A 16,757-nucleotide genomic window follows, 5' to 3' on the forward strand; every position below is an offset into this window, starting at 1 on the left:
TGTCTTGATTGATTTCGCCCTCTTGGTTCCATTTTCAGGAGATTCCACAGGATGAAACTCCTGGGAAAGAAAAAGTCGAGGAGTGCATGGAAGTTGATGAATCACCTGGTGTTGTAGAAACATGTAAAGCTATTAAAGCTAGGAGAAGTGCAGACAGGAAAGTTATATCAGAAGATCAAGTGATCACTACACCTAGACCAAGGCGATCCAAGAGTGAAAAGCAAGAAGGAGAACAAGAAGGCATTGATCATAAGCATGATGAAAGTCCTAGCCAAGAATCTCCAGCACCGAAGCGAAGAGGCAGGAAACCTGCTGGAACTCCACAGAAACAAGAAATAGAAGAGCACCAAGCTCAGGATATACCAGAAGTTACACCTACCGTACGACCTGGCAGGAAAAGTAATAAAGCCCAGGATGAACATGAAGAGGTAGAAGCCAAAAATTCGAACACAGAACTTACAACGAAACCTGGTAGGAAACCAGGTAGACAAAGGAAAAGTTCAAAGATAGTAGAAGAAAGTGAAAAAGAGCCATTTCATGACGAGTCTGAAGTAACAACTCCTAGCAAACGAGAATCCAGACCTCGTAGATGTAATGATAAAGTGGAGGAATATACGGACAAAGAAGAAAAACATGATGAACCTAAGAAAGACAACAGAAGACGGAGTAGGAAGGTAGAGGAAACACCAGAACGAATAGACAACGTAGAATCAAGTGAAGTAGATACTCCTGTTGTAAATGAAGAAGGTGCTACACCCAAAGCTAGAGGAAGAAAAGGAAGAAAGAGTATACAGTACAAAGAAACAGAAGATAAACACACAGAAGAAGAAAAATTGACACCCAAAAATTCAAAACCTGGTAGAAAGCGTTCAAGTAAAAATACTGAAGACATGCATGTGGAAAGGGAGCGCGCTAAACCTGGACCAAAACCCAAGAATAGAACTAAGAAAATTAGTCAATCTATTTACAATATCGATGATGAAGAGAAAACAGAAACTTTAGAAGATACTGTCACTGAAAAGAGGAGAAAGTCGAGAGATGAAAACAGCAAAGATATCCATAGCAAGCAAAACAAAATTGTCAACAACTTAGATACGTGTCAAGTTGTCGTAGAAGACATATCTAAAAATCTTGCACTGAGAAAATCTATTAATGAAGAAGATGATGTAGATATCTATGACTTTAAAGAAGATAAAAAATCTAAAAAGAAGAAAAGAAATAGAGATAAGTCGGATGATGAATCTGAAAGCAGAGATGTGAAATCCAAAACTAACCGAAGAAAATCGAGCTCCTATGAGAGTGAGACACATCAAAGCAAAGAAATAAAATCTAAACGAAGAGAATCTCAAGTGGAAAATGATGAAGAAGAAGTGAAAGCAAAACGAATAGAACCAACTGTGGAAGATGAACAAGATGGTATTAGAACTAAAAGAAATTCAAATGTAGAGGTTAAAAGAGAATTAAAAACGAAAGAAAGAGAAAGTAATATGGAGGAAAAAGAAGAAGTGAAAGCGAAAAGAAGAAAATCCCGCCTAGAAGATGAAGAAGAGTTAAAATCAAAGAGGAAAAATTCTACTGTGGAAGATGAGAATATAGATACAAAGATAAGAGAAAGAGAAACCTTGGATGAAGAAAGAGAACAAATTAAAAACACTAGAGGTTAAAAGAGAATTAAAAACGAAAGAAAGAGAAAGTAATATGGAGGAAAAAGAAGAAGAAGTGAAAGCGAAAAGAAGAAAATCCCGCCTAGAAGAAGAAGAAGAGTTAAAATCAAAGAGTAAAAATTCTACTGTGGAAGATGAGAATATAGATACAAAGATAAGAGAAAGAGAAACCTTGGATGAAGAAAGAGAACAAATTAAAAACAAACGAAGAAAGTCCCGCGTAGAAGATGAAGAAGTAGAGTCAAAAACAGAAAGCGAACCATATTCTCAAGGAACTGAAAAAGAACCAAATAAAGATGAAACAAAATCAAGAAGAAATAGTAAAAAACTTGATGAAACAAGTCCTGTGGAAAGAAGTGACGAAAGCACAGAGAAACTTCCTGAACAAACCCCTCAGGGAGAAGGAGAACAGAAATGTATTGAACAAGGGAAAGATCAAAACAACGAAACAAAATCAACCGACCTGGACTTGAGTGTAACACCCGTGAAAGATAAACCTAACGAATCAATTGAAAATAAAGATGAAGAAATGAAAAAGAAAGAGGAAAATAATCAAGAGGAAAGGACAGGAATTATAGAGGAGAAATTTTACAATATTAAAACTAAAAAATTGAAAGAAAAAATTCATACCGAACCCAAACAAAATAAAATTGAACCATGCAAGACTAGTGACACTAACAAAGACAATGGTACATCTCAGAAACCAGAAACTATTCAAGAGGAAAAGAAAATTGAAATACCACCCGCTACAGATCATTCTAAAAGCGAGGATGTTCTTAAAAATGAAGAATATTATGAACGAATCCATAAGAAAAAGTCCATGGCAAATCTTTACTCTAATAATGAATATGCCAAGCATAACACTGAAAGTAAAAAAGATGATAAACCCAAAGACAAAGAAGAAAAAACAACTAGCAATGAAACAAATCCTAGTAGTGCCGAAGAAAGAAATGTAAAGCATTATGATCTGCCAATACGCAAAGCAAGCAAAGTTGTATTAGAAGACATTACAAAAACAATAGTAGATAGTGTCCAAGATAGCATAGAACCAAACATTGTGCTACCCAATACGTTGTCTGTTATTAAAACTCACAATATTGTAGAATATTCTGCAGCTAAACCTGCTGAAATGTCCACACCAAAGTCTGTAGATATCCTTGGACATGTACCAATATCATCTACATCAGAGCTCTATTGTCCTGATAAAGTCACTGCTGAATCCAGCTATAGTGTTCGTAAAGAAGAGTGTACAAGTAGTACAGAAATACTCAATTCTTCCTCTAGTGCCAACTCAACTCAGTTTATAGTAGACAAGAACCAAGATAAGGATGACATAGAAGTTATAAAAACTGTCGCCAAAAATAGCACGAGTGTTCCCGAAGACACAAACATAAAACATATTCTTCCAAACCATAGTGACACAGTTAACTATAAACATTCTATGACTAAAACAATACAAGAAGTACCTTGCAAAGATGATAAGTATACGTCTGAATTGAATAAATACAAAGAAGTAGCTAGTAAACCTAATGATATGTATATCAATGAACATAAACCTGTAGAAACGAATAAGGTTCTTGATTCACCAAGTAAAGCAAAACATTTCGAAGCACCTTATAATCCAAAATATGAACAAGCTGATAGTATGATTAATAAACCTAGGGAATCAAGTGAAGTGCCAAGTAAACATCATAGACCTGAAGAAGCTAACAGAAACAGACCGGATGATTCCAACAGGAACAAAGTAGATGAAGAACCAAAGTATCAAAAATATAATAACAGGGAATATGAAGCTAGTGTGAAGCAACAAAATTTAATAGACAAAGGAGAACTGAGACGAGAACTAGCAGAAAGGTTTTTACAGAAAGAATTTGACGCCATGAATAGAATGCGAGAAGTACAAGACTATGCGTACAAGACAGGTCGTGAGGTAGATTATAGAAATAATGTTCCTGACATGAGAATGACTCCTGTTGATGTAGATCAATACAACAAAAACAAATCATCCACCAAGAGAAGTCTGGATGAAAGTGTGAATAAAATCAAAGAAATCGAAAGACTGAAGAAACCTGAGGTACGTCCTAGTCCTAGTACAGATGATAACATCTATAGAAACATGAGTGAATGGAATCGCACGAGAGGATATTCTATTCCTCTAGATACTCGGTACCTTCATAATCCCAACGATTTTGCCAACAATTGGAACCGGAATATTGTTACTAATTCAAGACTACCTGAGAATATTATTGAAAGCAACAAAATTCTGAACGAATCGTGGAAATTGGATGAGAACTATCAACTTGCTGCCAAAGCACAGCGAGAGACTGAGAGGAAGAAAGCAATTGATGAGAGTCTGTACAGGAAACAATCGGCTCGTTCTAGTGAACCTCAGCAACAAAGACTTGGTGAGGATAAGAGAAGAATGGGAGCTACTCAACCTCCTGACTCTTCAGAGAAATGTTACTCGCCAGTCATACGCGCTGAACCGTCTTCCACTAGTAAATTCAGTCAACTTTATACAATTACACCTCGCAGAAAAAAGACCTAAAGACTTCGGATGCCAAATATGAAACAGTGTGAAACCTTGGATAAAGAAAATACCCTGCGACATAACAACTTGATTTGTGTTTTCAAAGTTTTTGTTGGCATATTTCTCATTCTTGGGAACATAATCCTACTAACAAACTACGGTCGATACACCTAACCACATGATTGTTAATATAAAGACGGAATACAGTGAAAACAAAAACTCAGGCTTGAGAAAAGCTAAGGCTTGACCTTTGAAAATTCAAGCGATAGAAAATAACAATTGATTAAAATTTCACCTTTTTTTTTTCTCATTTCCAGTCTGAATGAAAGTGGTGCTGGTGTTCCTGTTGTTAAGAAACGTCGAAAATTTCGCCGGAAGAAGAACAACACAGGCTGGGCCTTTGCTTCATTCCTTCTAGGTGGGTGATGTGTCAAGTCTGGAAGAGAAGAGTTCTCCTCAGCCTCCTCAACCTTTAACTCATCCCCAACCTCAAACCCTCGTTCATCATCAGGCCCCCTCGCAAGCCCCCCGCTCTAAAGAACCCCCTGGTCACTCTGGCAACAAGGCAGACCATAGGAGTAGCAGTAGTAAGAAGCAACAGCTCTTTGCTTCGTTCCTTCTAGGTGGGTGATGTGTCGAGTCTGGAAGAGAAGAGTTCTCCTCAGCCTCCTCAACCTTTACCTCATCCCCAACCTCAAACCCTCGTTCATCATCAGGCGCCCTCGCAAGCCCCCCGCTCTAAAGAACCCCCTGGTCACTCTGGCAACAAGGCAGACCATAGGAGTAGCAGTAGTAAGAAGCAACAGCAGCAGCAACCACAGCCCCCTCCTGTTCCTCCTATGCCCCAAGCCATGCCTGGACCTTCCCCTGATTATAATATGCCCTTCTATGATACAGCTGAAATGGAGGAGCGCTACAAGAGGTAACTATGTTGTTTCTCATTTTGCTATTCATGAGAGTGAGATGACCTGGTTAAAAGTTAATTTTTCTATTCACTAAGATCTATTTTGAGTTCGTCTTCTAAAATCCTAAATTGATCTATCTGATCTGAATACAAGTGTCTCATCTCCTTCACCTAATACCTGCATGCATGTATGTATTGTGTTGCAGGTATTACATGATACAGGATATTAACAAGTATCAACAAATGTATGAGAAGTTCAAGCACACCACACCATGATTTTGCTATTCATGAGAGTGAGATGACCTGGTTAAAAGTTAATTTTTCTATTCACTAAGATCTATTTTGAGTTAGTCTTCTAAAATCCTAAAATTGATCTATCTGATCTGAATACAAGTGTCTCATCTCCTTCACCTAATACCTGCATGTATGTATGTATTGTGTTGCAGGTATTACATGATACAGGATATTAACAAGTATCAACAAATGTATGAGAAGTTCAAGCACACCACACCATCCGTCCCTTCACCCCACCCCCACCCTGTACCTTCTGATAGTAAGAAGAAAGAAGCTCCTAGTCAACATCATCTCGGCTCCTACACTCCAGACTCTACAACACATTACAACGCCTGTGATACCAACAATCAAATGGACATGGGAGCCAATAGTAGTGAGAACTATTCCGACTGTAGTAGTCCTCAAGCGACTCTCTTCTCTCATTACCACCAGCAGTTCCCTCAGCTCTCCATGCCCAAGGTAGCAAATAACAGCAGATCAGGTAATAGTACCAAGTCCTCCCATCACCATACGCCACATGCCCAGAGCTATCCTGGTAACTATATGAGCTCTGCTTCCCCTTACATGGGAGTCATACAGCCTAGACCCAACCAGAGACTAAGCAATGTGAACCCCCCCGCTAGTAATTTCAATATCCAGACAGCACTTCATATGTATTCGAGAGGTACCCCTCCCTCCCATGTACAAACCAATCAGAACCAACCTGGTGGCCCAGGCTGTAGTATATCCAAACTACAACAATTAACCAATGGCCTTGACATGACTCCACCCCCTCCTATGAACCTCACGCCTTCCCCTCAACCTCACAATGACATGACTCCTCCCCCTACTCATCATTATCACAAGTTATACCCCTCCCGCGCTCCGCAGCAAGTCTCCCCTCCCTCTCCTGCACCCTCCTACTCTCAGTTCAATGTGAATGGATATCGTGTAGGACCACAGCAGAGTACAGGCCCTGGGCCTTACCTTACTAATCCTAGCTTTATGAACCAAGCCTACTCACCACATGCAGGTGTACCAGAACAGCAAGCCCCCATGTATCCGTACAGTTATATTAATGGTACGAACCTCATGAATATGAGAAGATGATCCAGGCAGTCCCATTGGTCATCAGGCCGTCGGTCTCGATATTATCACAAGTAACCAAACTCACATGGTTGTGTTTCTTCATTTATCCATTACATTGATCTGCTTGTATCCATCACATTTGTATTACTTGCATGCCATGCTTAGAACAGTACTTGTTAAGAAAGTCTGGTTCAGAGCTTAACTCGAAAGTTAAGAATCAATCTCATTTACTGTATTTATTTGGGTTTAATGAAATCCGAATTTTAATTTTATCTACTTATTTATAACTTATCTACCTAACTACCTACCTATTGTAGTAGTGATCTGTTGGTTATTTTATGGTTGACAGTTGATATTGTTATGGTTCAATGTTTAATGTGCCCAGTACCTAGGAACAAATTGTTAGCATACCTAGGTATAGAGCATTTGATTTTAATCACGTTTAATATCATAGGGACCTTCTATTTTTTAGATCTTTTTCTCCCGTTATTTTACTGACATCAATATTTAAATTTTTAATATTAAAACACTTTATTATTAAGTTTTCAAATTGATAAGATCATTTATATAAATTAAAATACTGTAAATAAGTACGGTTTATTTGTATCTGCATTGTAAATTTTCAATTTGTAAAGTGTAGACTATTTTAAAATATAAATAGGACTACTTTTGACCTTTTAAAGTACGAGTATGCTAGGTACGCACTTTTTATTAAATAAGTATGTACGTATATTGATTTTAAAGCAGGTAATATGTTGTAGTTATCAAATGTTTGTTAATATTTTATTTAAAAAAAAAAACTACTGTTGAGGTGGTTAAAAAACCCCCTAGGTGTTTCTATTAAAATGTTACGCTTTATATTTTAAAATAGGTACCTATGTCTGGTTGGTAAGAAAATAACCCACATGTGTGAACTAACCTTTTGTCCATGTTTTCTTCCTCGTCATTTTCTTTTTTTAATGTTAGTATCATGTCTTCTAAGCCTTCAACAAACTGAAAAAAGAAGAGAGAAATAATGACAACAAACTGAAGCACATAAAACCAACAATTGGGCCCTGGAATGTATCCGATTGCAACAGTAGATCTCTAGTAGCGCGGTCAAACTTTCTTGACTTGGCGGGGCGGAGCGCTACTGCGCTCCTTAATATGAGGAAGTTATGCTGACCAGAGTGAGAATCGGACATACACGCCTGACCCACAGTTATCTCTTTACCAGATCCGACCCTCCCTCTTGCCAATGTGGGTTACCCCTGACCATCCACCACTTGTTAGAATGTTGCTCATACATCAGTCTCGACCTTCATTAGAAGATGACCGAGACTCAGTAGAAAACCTATTGGAATTCCTGAGATACATAAATGTGTACCACCTAATCTGAACTATGAATTAGCACAAATGCTAGTAGTTAAAGGGCCTATTACTAAAAAAAAAAAAAAAAAAAAAACCCCTGGAATGTATCTGATTGCAACAGTAGATATGAGGAAGTTATGCTGACCAGAGTGAGAATTGGACATACACGCCTGACCCACAGTTATCTCTTTACCACATCCAACCCTCCCTTGCAGTAAGCAATCTGCTTGGTATTTCCAACCTGTCTGTTACAAAGTGCAAAATCTAAACTGTATAGTAAAAGGTGTGTTAGGACTTAGGATATTATTACCTTTTCAATCCTCCAACTATTGTCTTCATTATTCTCATCCACCATGAATTCACATCTAGCAAGAAGTCTTCTAATCTTAATTTCCGTTCTTGACAACACCATATTGTAACTGTTTCCAATTCCACAGAGAAAAAATCTGATTGTTCCAAACACCTGTCTTAAGTATTAGGGGCTTTCCTAAGAAATAACCGACAAAACACACTAAACCAATAGGTGATGAAGGTACTTCAAGATCAAGACAGGTAGGTAATTTATTTGAAAATTACCTATTTACAGGAAAATCTGAAATTTTTTAATGATATTATGATAACTGATAACAACTAAACTAATGCTAATCACGGATGTACATGTGGGAACCTGCAATCGGACACAGCAACCAAAATGCTATGTTGCCAATTTGTTAAGCGTATTTTTAGGTTGTGTATTACGTACGTACGTTACGTACGTACGTAACGTACAGACCATGGGCTAAAAACCACTTTTTTGGAATCAGGGGAAAGAACAGAAAGACTTGGAAAGTGAAATTGAACATTTGAGAAAAGTCATTAAAAGCTCCAAGGAAGAAGAAACTCACCTGGATGATGAAATAGTAAGAAATTATTATTTGAAACTCATCAAGTCTAATGTGAGCAAGTGTGTTGATGAAATAGAATGTCTTATGTCAGAAAAACAAATTGTAAAATTCAAGAAAGATCATCCTGAGGAATATGCAGAAAGAAAGAAGCCACAGATGAAACCTAAACCTCTTGTACCTATTATCATTACTAAGGATGAACTACAAAAGAAAGTATTTGGAGCTGGATATCCAAGTCTACCAAAGTATACAGTCCAAGAGTTTTATGAACAAAGAGTACAAGATGGTATATGGCAGCCCCCTAGTGAATCAAATACAAGATGTCTGCAAACTTCAACACCTGAAATGGAAATGCAACAAAAAGAAAAGGAAGATGAAGAAAAAGAAAGGAAAGAGGAGGAAGATGATGAAGAAGAACTGGCCAGAAAAAGAGCTATGGATGAATTCAAAGATACCCACAAGAGAGGATATGGAAATACTTACAATAGAAGTTAGGTCTGGAGCCTTGGTAGGTACATACTATTCCAAAGGAAAAGAACACACTCATTATATTCTTGTAATGCTGTTGATAACTAAGAATTTTTTGAAACATGTTTTGGCAAACACCCAAAAATGTATTCATAGAAAGTAAAAATACTGTAAATAAGTACGGTTTATTTGTATTTGTATTGTAAATTTTCAATTTGTAAAGTGTAGACTATTTTAAAATATAAGTAGAATAGAATAGAATAGAATATACCTTGTTTATCCTGCCCGAATAGGACTGAAAAGTCCCTTTACCCCAGCAGTACATACTAAGGAAACCATTCCAAAGTAAAAGAACACACTCATTATATTCTTGTAATGCTGTTGATAACTAAGAATTTTTTGAAACATGTTTTGGCAAACACCCAAAAATGTATTTCATACAAGTAACAGTTCAGTGTTGTATATGTGTTGTAACAGTAACAGTTCAGTGTTGACCTTTTTAAAGTACGAGTATGCTAGATACGCACTTTTTATTAAATAAGTATGTATGTATATTGATTTTAAAGCAGGTAATATGTTGTAGTTATCAAATGTTTGTTAATATTTTATTTTTTTTTTAAAAAAACTACTGTTGAGGTGGTTAAAAAACCCCCTAGGTGTTTCTATTAAAATGTTACGCTTTATATTTTAAAATAGGTACCTATGTAATTTTTAGTTTATGACAAATGTTGGTTCTCGGTTTCACTCCATTGTTTCTGCGGCAATAATCATTTTTTTGTACCTATATAAAAAAAATTAAACAAAAACATAACAGTGTTGCCAGATTGAAAAAGAGCGTATTTTTTAAGCGATTTCAAACAACGTTGTCCGATCATGTGAGAAGCGAGCTAAGCGTCCAGCAACCTGACCATGCTAGAATCAGCAATCAGCACAACTGATAAGAGTGATAAGCAGATAAGCTGTTGAGGTAATGAGGTTTAGTTCTTAATTTTTTCACTTCTAGAGATATAACGAATTAAACGAAATAAGAACAGTAAAATAATAGTTAGATATAGAAAAAAAGTGAACACTGAACAACACCCTCTGTCAATAATCATCCCCAAAAAGAAAAGTTCAATCTAGAGATTTTCAATTTTTCATGGTACCTACATACCTGACTAGTGACTAGTTATAAAATATACCTACCATCAATCAAGCAAGTAATCAATTCTCTGTCATAATATGAGCTCATGGCAAGTGGCAGGGGCCATCTTACTACCCAATTTGGGTGGAATCACAAGCAGTCTGTTGGTGAGAAATGAGATTAAAACTTGGTATGAGGTAAGACTTGTCATACTTAGAAATAATAAATCATGTTACAGGATTGCTTACACCTACTAATAAAGGAAAATTGTTGATTGCACAACTATGTGTTTGCTCAATTTTTCATGATACCTCTACTCAATATTTATGGTTTTTCCTTTTCCAGACATTGAAACGTCCATCTTGGAGACCACCAAACTATTTATTTGGCCCTGTATGGACCAAATAATAAATCATGTTACAGGATTGCTTAACTAATAAAGGAAAAATTGTTGATTGCACAACTATGTGTTTGCTCAATTTTTCATGATACCTACTCAATATTTATGATTTTTTCCTTTTCCAGACATTGAAACGTCCATCTTGGAGACCACCAAACTATTTATTTGGCCCTGTATGGACAGCTCTGTACTGTGGCATTCCCTTAATCACAAAAGAAATTGATTAGGACATTTGCTTGGTAAGTTTTACAATCAGAAGATTTATTTTACAGTTGCTATAGTTCTACTAGTGCATTATGTCAGTAGGATTTGCTCACCCAATCTAATTTGTGAAGACCAAAGAAAATAGGAGACCATGCCCATTAGCTTATACCTAGCTTTTAATTTTTTCACTTCTAGAGAGATAACGAATTAAACGTAATAAGAACAGTAAAATAATAATTACCTAGATATAGATTTAAAAAAAAAGTGAACACTGAACAACACCCTCTGTCAATATTAATCATCCCCAAAAAGAAAAGTTCAATCTAGAGATTTTCAATTTTTCATGGTACCTACATACCTGACTAGTGACTAGTTATAAAATAGGATAAGAGAAGAATGGGAGCTACTCAACCTCCTGACTCTTCAGAGAAATGTTACTCGCCAGTCATACGCGCTGAACCGTCTTCCACTTGACCCTTTCATACACAACTTCAGGACTGGTTTTCAAATAAACTGAAAAAAAAGAAGAGAAGAGCAAACACATGTGATATAAATTTCTATTGAACTAATACCCAATTGAAATAATATGGAACCTAAACCTCAGACGGGGGAGTCCTTAAACCCTTTAAAATATTGCATTTTTTTTTTTTTTTTTTTTCCCTTTACCTAAACCTCAGACGGGGGAGTCCTTAAACCCTTTAAAATATTGCATTTTTTTTTTTTTTTTGCACTTTCTTATTAAATGCCAAGACTTGTTACACAAATGAACATGAGCATGCTAAATAGGTTGTTGTCTCCCTCCCCTAAAAATCTAGGATTGAAATAAAAGGTTATAATGTAACTTACTAATTAAATCTCCAGAAACGTCTAGCTGGGAGTTGATGAACTGATACCAGGAATCAAGAACAGCGTGTTCTGCAGGAGGCATGATTCCACTTTGTAGCAGATTATCAAAAAAAATAAAAAAAAAAACAAAAAAAAATGTAAATGATGTAATTTATATCTATTAAGGCACATTAAATAATAGATAATAGAAGTATTAAGTAATAATTACATCAGTAAGTAACTTCCTTATGGCCAGGTCCACAAAGTGAGTTTAAAATTGGCCTAAGTGTAACCCTTGCAGTAAGCAATCTGCTTGGTATTTCCAACCTGTCTGTTACAAAGTGCAAAATCTAAACTATATAGTAAAAGGTGTGTTAGGACTTGGGATATTATTACCTTTTCAATCCTCCAACTATTGTCTTCATTGTTCTCATCCACCATGAACTCACATCTAGCAAGAAGTCTTCTAATCTTATGGCCAGGTCCACAAAGTGAGTTTAAATTTGGCCTAAGTGTAACCCTTGCAGTAAGCTATCTGCTTGGTATTTCCAACCTGTCTGTTACAAAGTGCAAAATCTAAACTGTATAGTAAAAGGTGTGTAAGGACTTAGGATATTATTACCTTTTCAATCCTCCAACTATTGTCTTCATTGTTCTCATCCACCATGAACTCACATCTAGCAAGAAGTCTTCTAATCTTAATTTCCGTTCTTGACAACACCATATTGTAACCGTTTCCAATTCCACAGAGAAAAAAATCTGATTGTTCCAAACACCTGTCTTAAGTATTAGGGGCTTTTCTAAGAAATAACCGACAAAACACACTAAACCAATAGGTGATGAAGGTACTTCAAGATCAAGACAGGTAGGTAATTTATTTAAAAATTACCTATTTACAGGAAAATCTGAAATTTTTTAATGATATTATGAATATTATGATAACTGTAACTGATAAACTAATGCTCTATTATGCTAATCACGGATGTATGTACATGTGGGAAGCTGCAATCGGACACAGCAACCAAAATGCTATGTTGCCAATTTGTTAAGCGTATTTTTAGGTTGTGTATAAAAAAAATACGCCTTAAAGATCTGATTGTTCCAAACACCTGTCTTAAGTATTAGGGGCTTTCCTAAGAAATAACCGACAAAACACACTAACTAAACCAATAGGTGATGAAGGTACTTCAAGACAGGTAGGTAATTTATTTAAAAATTATTTAGAGGAAAATCTGAAATTTTTTAATGATAACAACTAAAAAAATCACGGATTCACGGGTGATTGGTTTAGTAGTACATGTGGGAACCTGCAATCGCACACAGCAACCAAAATGCCATGTTGCCAATTTGTTGAGCGTATTTTTAGGTTGTGTATGAAAAGAAATACGCCTAAAACATACTAACCTTCAAAAATGATGAAAATAATTAAACACATACTCGAGTATTTCTATTCATAAAGCTTTTTTCCCCCAATGTTGTATTATTAAGTTCATTGAAAGTTTTTAGCTGACTACATTGAAATAATAAGTACCTATGTAATTTTTAGTTTATGACAAATGTTGGTTCTCGGTTTCACTCCATTGTTTCTGCCATCAAAGTGCCTTTATCAAAAAATCTACAAAATACTTGTACTCATATTTTCGAGGAATAGGTAGTAATTTACACTGTGCATAGTGTGCCACCAAAAGTCAAATGATAAACAATTTGAACTTTTTAAATCTCTGTTCCAACTTTTCATCAATTTTTAGTAAAAATTGAGGAAATCTTCATGTATGGGTATGTATGTATATATCCATATGCACTTTGAAATTGTATCCAGCAATGGTTTTGATCTAATTAATCATTGGAAACCACTGTATGGAACAATTTGAACTTTTTAAATCTCTGTTCCAACTTTTCATCAATTTTTAGTAAAAATTGAGGAAATCTTCTAATGGGTATGTATGTATATATCCATATGCACTTTGAAATTGTATCCAGCAATGGTTTTGATCTAATTAATCATTGGAAACCACTGTATGTATTTTAAGAATTTTCTCAGGTCTAGAATAGGTATTTTTCGCAATGGACTGAGGTCCCGTTTTCTTCCTATTTAGTTTGTTAGCTTTAGGGTTTATCATCTCAAAATAAGCAATCATAATGAACTAAATAATCCCATTTTGTAGGTACCCTTTAAACTTAAGTGGAGATTTAAGTACTCAATATTAATAAATTAAGTGAGGAGGAACAAAGCATATGAGAAGGAATTATCTGGTGGGAAATTGATCTCCATATTCCCATAAATAACAATTAAAAATTCATATACGGGGCAAGTTAGGTAGGGTAGAATGAAAGTACTCCAGGCTATTTTGTGTGATTTATAAAAATTGTGTATTTTGTATAGCCTTTTATTGTTTGTATTAAAACTGTAAAATATAGATAGGTAAAATTAATAATTTAATTAAAATTTAAAAAAAAAGAAAAAAAAAATCAATATAAATAAACAAAATTCACACCAAACAAGAAAAATGTCTAGTGATTTTTGTGTATTGCATGACCAACTCAGTAAGTTTGGTACACTGTCAGGAAAGTTTACATTTCACCCATTTAGCAAGAAAATAATAATAATAATAATAATAATAATCCCACACTTTAATCCATCTATACCCTCGTAAGTATATTTTTCTCCTCTGATGTCCACATAGGAACTTTGGTCTCACTATAGTTATACCATCACCTGTGAAGGTGTGAATTAGGTAAGTACATATCTGAAATTCATTTTATATCCCACCCAATAGTAGCTCTCTATCCTACCTCCACCAAAATAAAATTTACAGAAGCACCTCATGTGTCCTATTCATATAATCAGTGTTTCTGGAGATTTAATTAGTAAGTTACATTATAACCTTTTATTTCAGTCCTAGATTTTTAGGGGAGGGGGACAACAACCTTTTTAGCATGCTCATGTTCATTTGTGTATCAAGTCTTGGCATTTATTAAGAAAGTGCAAAAAAAAATACAATATTTTAAAGGGTCTAAGGACTCCCCCGTCTGAGGTTTAGGTTCCATATTATTTCAATTGGGTATTAGTTCAATAGAAATTTATATCACGTGTGTTTGCTCTTCTCTTCTTTTTTTCAGTTTATTTGAAAACCAGTCCTGAAGTTGTGTATGAAAGGGTCAGGAACAGATCTCGTGCTGAAGAAACAAACATTCCTTTGAGCTATCTGACTACTTTACATGAGTTACATGAAAATTGGCTCCTCAATAAAACCCATGCCAGCTGTAAAGAAAAGGTAATTTTATTATGGTGGAACCAAGTAATAATTCTCTTCTACCTAGTGCCACGGGTTCAATTCCCACCCGGGTGTATTTTATCCTGAATGGACAATGTTCATTCTTGGAACAGGTGGCTTCCTCCTATCCTGTCTTCCTTCTCTCTTCAATTTTGGGATGATGAGACCTTAGCAGTTACAGTTCCCTCTATCAAACCTCTTGAAGAAAAAAAAAGAAGTAAAAATCACTTGCAATTTAATAAAAATTTCTTAGCTTACAGCTAAACTTTTTTTTACAACATCCTATTCTACTTCTTCAGGTCATTGTAATTGATGCAAACAAATCCCAGGCTGAGATGCACCATGAATTCCTCAAGTGTGAAGATCTTATCAAGCGCCTATCTAAGGCACAGTCCCAGTCAGACTTGGTTGATGTGAGTGATCACCAGCTTATATCCACACCAAATAGTACCATTCTTGATGTGGCCTGAACATCCGACAGGACAAATCCTGTGCTTGAATGTCTTTTTTGTATTTTATAAGTGTGAACTATTGTATAGTTTTGTTTATTTTAGTCAGCTTGGTACCACAGACGTTCTTTATTTCCATAGGTCCAAGGCATTTAAATGTTTTATCTACTGTGGCATGGGATATGCCTCATATCTAGTGTGGAGAGATGGTGGTGGATTCTTGGGCCCTGCCAAAATACCACTAGCCTTGTATGGCACACAACTTGCTCTCAATTGGGCATGGTCTCCTATTTTCTTTGGTCTTCACAAATTAGATTGGGTGAGCAAATCCTACTGACATAATGCACTAGTAGAACTATAGCGACTGTAAAATAAATCTTCTGATTGTAAAACTTACCAAGCAAATGTCCTAATCAATTTATTTTGTGATTAAGGGAACTATGAGCAGTCACATTAACAAGGTATAGCAAAGGTCCATTTATAACTCATCTAGTCATCTCTATTATTATTTTTATTTATTTGTATGTAAATTTCCTTTACATTCCAGGCATTGGGTGAGATCAGTGTACTTTGGGTCACAGTTGCAGCATCTGGTTATAAATTTCACGAGGTCAATAAGACTGCTGGTTATCTCATGGTTCCATACTTGGCATGGCTTACTTTGGCCACAGCACTCAATTACGTCATCTGGCGAGACAATCCCAAGAGCATTGCAGAAAAGGAATGAACAGGATTTGGGGGTAGAAGGATGTAATCTTTACATTCCCTGAGGTTTTGTACTATAACAAAACTCCTGTCTGGGGCTGATGGTATCATTAATGCACTACTGATTATATGAATAGGACACATGAGGTGCTTCTGTAAATTTTATTTTGGTGGAGGTAGGATAGAGAGCTACTATTGGGTGGGATATAAAATGAATTTTGTACTATAACAAAACTCCTGTCTGGGGCTGATGGTATCATTAATGCACTACTGATTATATGAATAGGACACATGAGGTGCTTCTAAAATGTTGTCTTCCCGCTCCCAATGTTTCCCTCAACAAATACTGTGAAAGGTTTTTTGCTGTTCACTGATGAAGACATTCTTTTGCCAGTAGAATTATGATTTTGAGAAGCACACAGAAAACAAAAGGGGACGGATAATAAAATATGTAACTGAGAGGGAAAACACTTGAACAAAGCACCCGATAACTTGAGTGCACCAACAGCTTTTAGCATAGTGGTTAGTGGTTTCGTTTTGTGATTATGATTATTGAAAATAACGGTCCCTTATCTTTTATCTTTGAGCGGATGATCTTTGTTCTTGTTTAAATT

At 35.8% G+C, this 16,757-nt stretch overlaps 4 protein-coding genes and 1 long non-coding RNA gene across 6 annotated transcripts in view; 4 read left to right on the forward strand and 1 right to left on the reverse strand.

The window, feature by feature from the left end:
- LOC103512540 overlaps positions 1 to 7,289 on the forward strand; it is a 46,612-nt gene extending 39,323 nt beyond the window's left edge. The window contains exons 22-30 of the mRNA XM_026825975.1: positions 39 to 1,606; positions 1,827 to 2,139; positions 2,329 to 2,533; positions 2,780 to 4,130; positions 4,512 to 4,616; positions 4,706 to 4,781; positions 4,818 to 5,116; positions 5,305 to 5,369; positions 5,610 to 7,289. Coding sequence (XP_026681776.1) covers positions 39 to 1,606; positions 1,827 to 2,139; positions 2,329 to 2,533; positions 2,780 to 4,130; positions 4,512 to 4,616; positions 4,706 to 4,781; positions 4,818 to 5,116; positions 5,305 to 5,369; positions 5,610 to 6,481 — 4,854 coding nt within the window. The 3' untranslated portion in view covers positions 6,482 to 7,289. The remainder of the gene's footprint in view (positions 1 to 38; positions 1,607 to 1,826; positions 2,140 to 2,328; positions 2,534 to 2,779; positions 4,131 to 4,511; positions 4,617 to 4,705; positions 4,782 to 4,817; positions 5,117 to 5,304; positions 5,370 to 5,609) is intronic.
- A 26-nt stretch (positions 7,290 to 7,315) lies between these two features.
- On the reverse strand, positions 7,316 to 8,454 carry LOC103512542 (vesicle transport protein USE1-like). Its single transcript, XM_026825976.1, has 2 exons — positions 8,121 to 8,454; positions 7,316 to 7,453 (listed from the first exon to the last, which is right to left on the reverse strand). Exons 1-2 carry the CDS (start codon positions 8,220 to 8,222, stop codon positions 7,316 to 7,318), a joined length of 240 nt encoding a protein of 79 aa, XP_026681777.1. The 5' UTR covers positions 8,223 to 8,454.
- Positions 8,337 to 9,591, forward strand: LOC103512543 (immunoglobulin-binding protein 1). Its single transcript, XM_008477309.2, has 3 exons — positions 8,337 to 8,342; positions 8,614 to 9,210; positions 9,486 to 9,591. Exons 1-2 carry the CDS (start codon positions 8,337 to 8,339, stop codon positions 9,187 to 9,189), a joined length of 582 nt encoding a protein of 193 aa, XP_008475531.1. The 3' UTR covers positions 9,190 to 9,210; positions 9,486 to 9,591.
- Positions 9,592 to 10,156: 565 nt separating this feature from the next.
- LOC103512545 (translocator protein) lies at positions 10,157 to 16,337 on the forward strand. Of its 2 annotated transcripts, none has more exons than XM_026825983.1 (4): positions 10,157 to 10,482; positions 10,811 to 10,884; positions 15,616 to 15,757; positions 15,986 to 16,337. In XM_026825983.1, the coding sequence occupies exons 1-4, from the start codon at positions 10,384 to 10,386 to the stop codon at positions 16,163 to 16,165; spliced, it is 495 nt and encodes a 164-aa protein (XP_026681784.1). In that variant the 5' UTR covers positions 10,157 to 10,383; the 3' UTR covers positions 16,166 to 16,337. The 2 variants fall into 2 exon arrangements, with proteins under 2 accessions (XP_026681784.1, XP_017300932.1); XM_017445443.2 differs by having other exon boundaries at positions 10,163 to 10,482; positions 10,811 to 10,873; positions 15,605 to 15,757.
- On the forward strand, positions 14,733 to 15,583 carry LOC113468787. Its single transcript, XR_003392411.1, has 2 exons — positions 14,733 to 14,989; positions 15,289 to 15,583. It is a non-coding gene; the product is annotated as an uncharacterized LOC113468787 (long non-coding RNA).
- Positions 16,338 to 16,757: the final 420 nt, after the last annotated feature.

The sequence above is a fragment of the Diaphorina citri genome, unplaced genomic scaffold (assembly GCF_000475195.1).
Source record: "Diaphorina citri unplaced genomic scaffold, Diaci psyllid genome assembly version 1.1 scaffold849, whole genome shotgun sequence".
NCBI lineage: Eukaryota > Metazoa > Arthropoda > Insecta > Hemiptera > Psyllidae > Diaphorina > Diaphorina citri.

Excerpts from the sequence above, each read along its gene's own strand:
- LOC103512542 (XM_026825976.1), bottom strand. The coding sequence starts at position 8,222 with ATGGTGTTGTCAAGAACGGAAATTAAGATTAGAAGACTTCTTGCTAGA. Across the intron at positions 7,454-8,120 it reads ATAGTTGGAGGATTGAAAAG|TTTGTTGAAGGCTTAGAAGA; the intron begins GTAATAATATCC and ends TTCTTTTTTCAG.
- LOC103512545 (XM_026825983.1), top strand. The coding sequence starts at position 10,384 with ATGAGCTCATGGCAAGTGGCAGGGGCCATCTTACTACCCAATTTGGGT. Across the intron at positions 10,483-10,810 it reads AGATTAAAACTTGGTATGAG|ACATTGAAACGTCCATCTTG; the intron begins GTAAGACTTGTC and ends TTCCTTTTCCAG. Across the intron at positions 10,885-15,615 it reads ACAGCTCTGTACTGTGGCAT|GGGATATGCCTCATATCTAG; the intron begins TCCCTTAATCAC and ends CTACTGTGGCAT.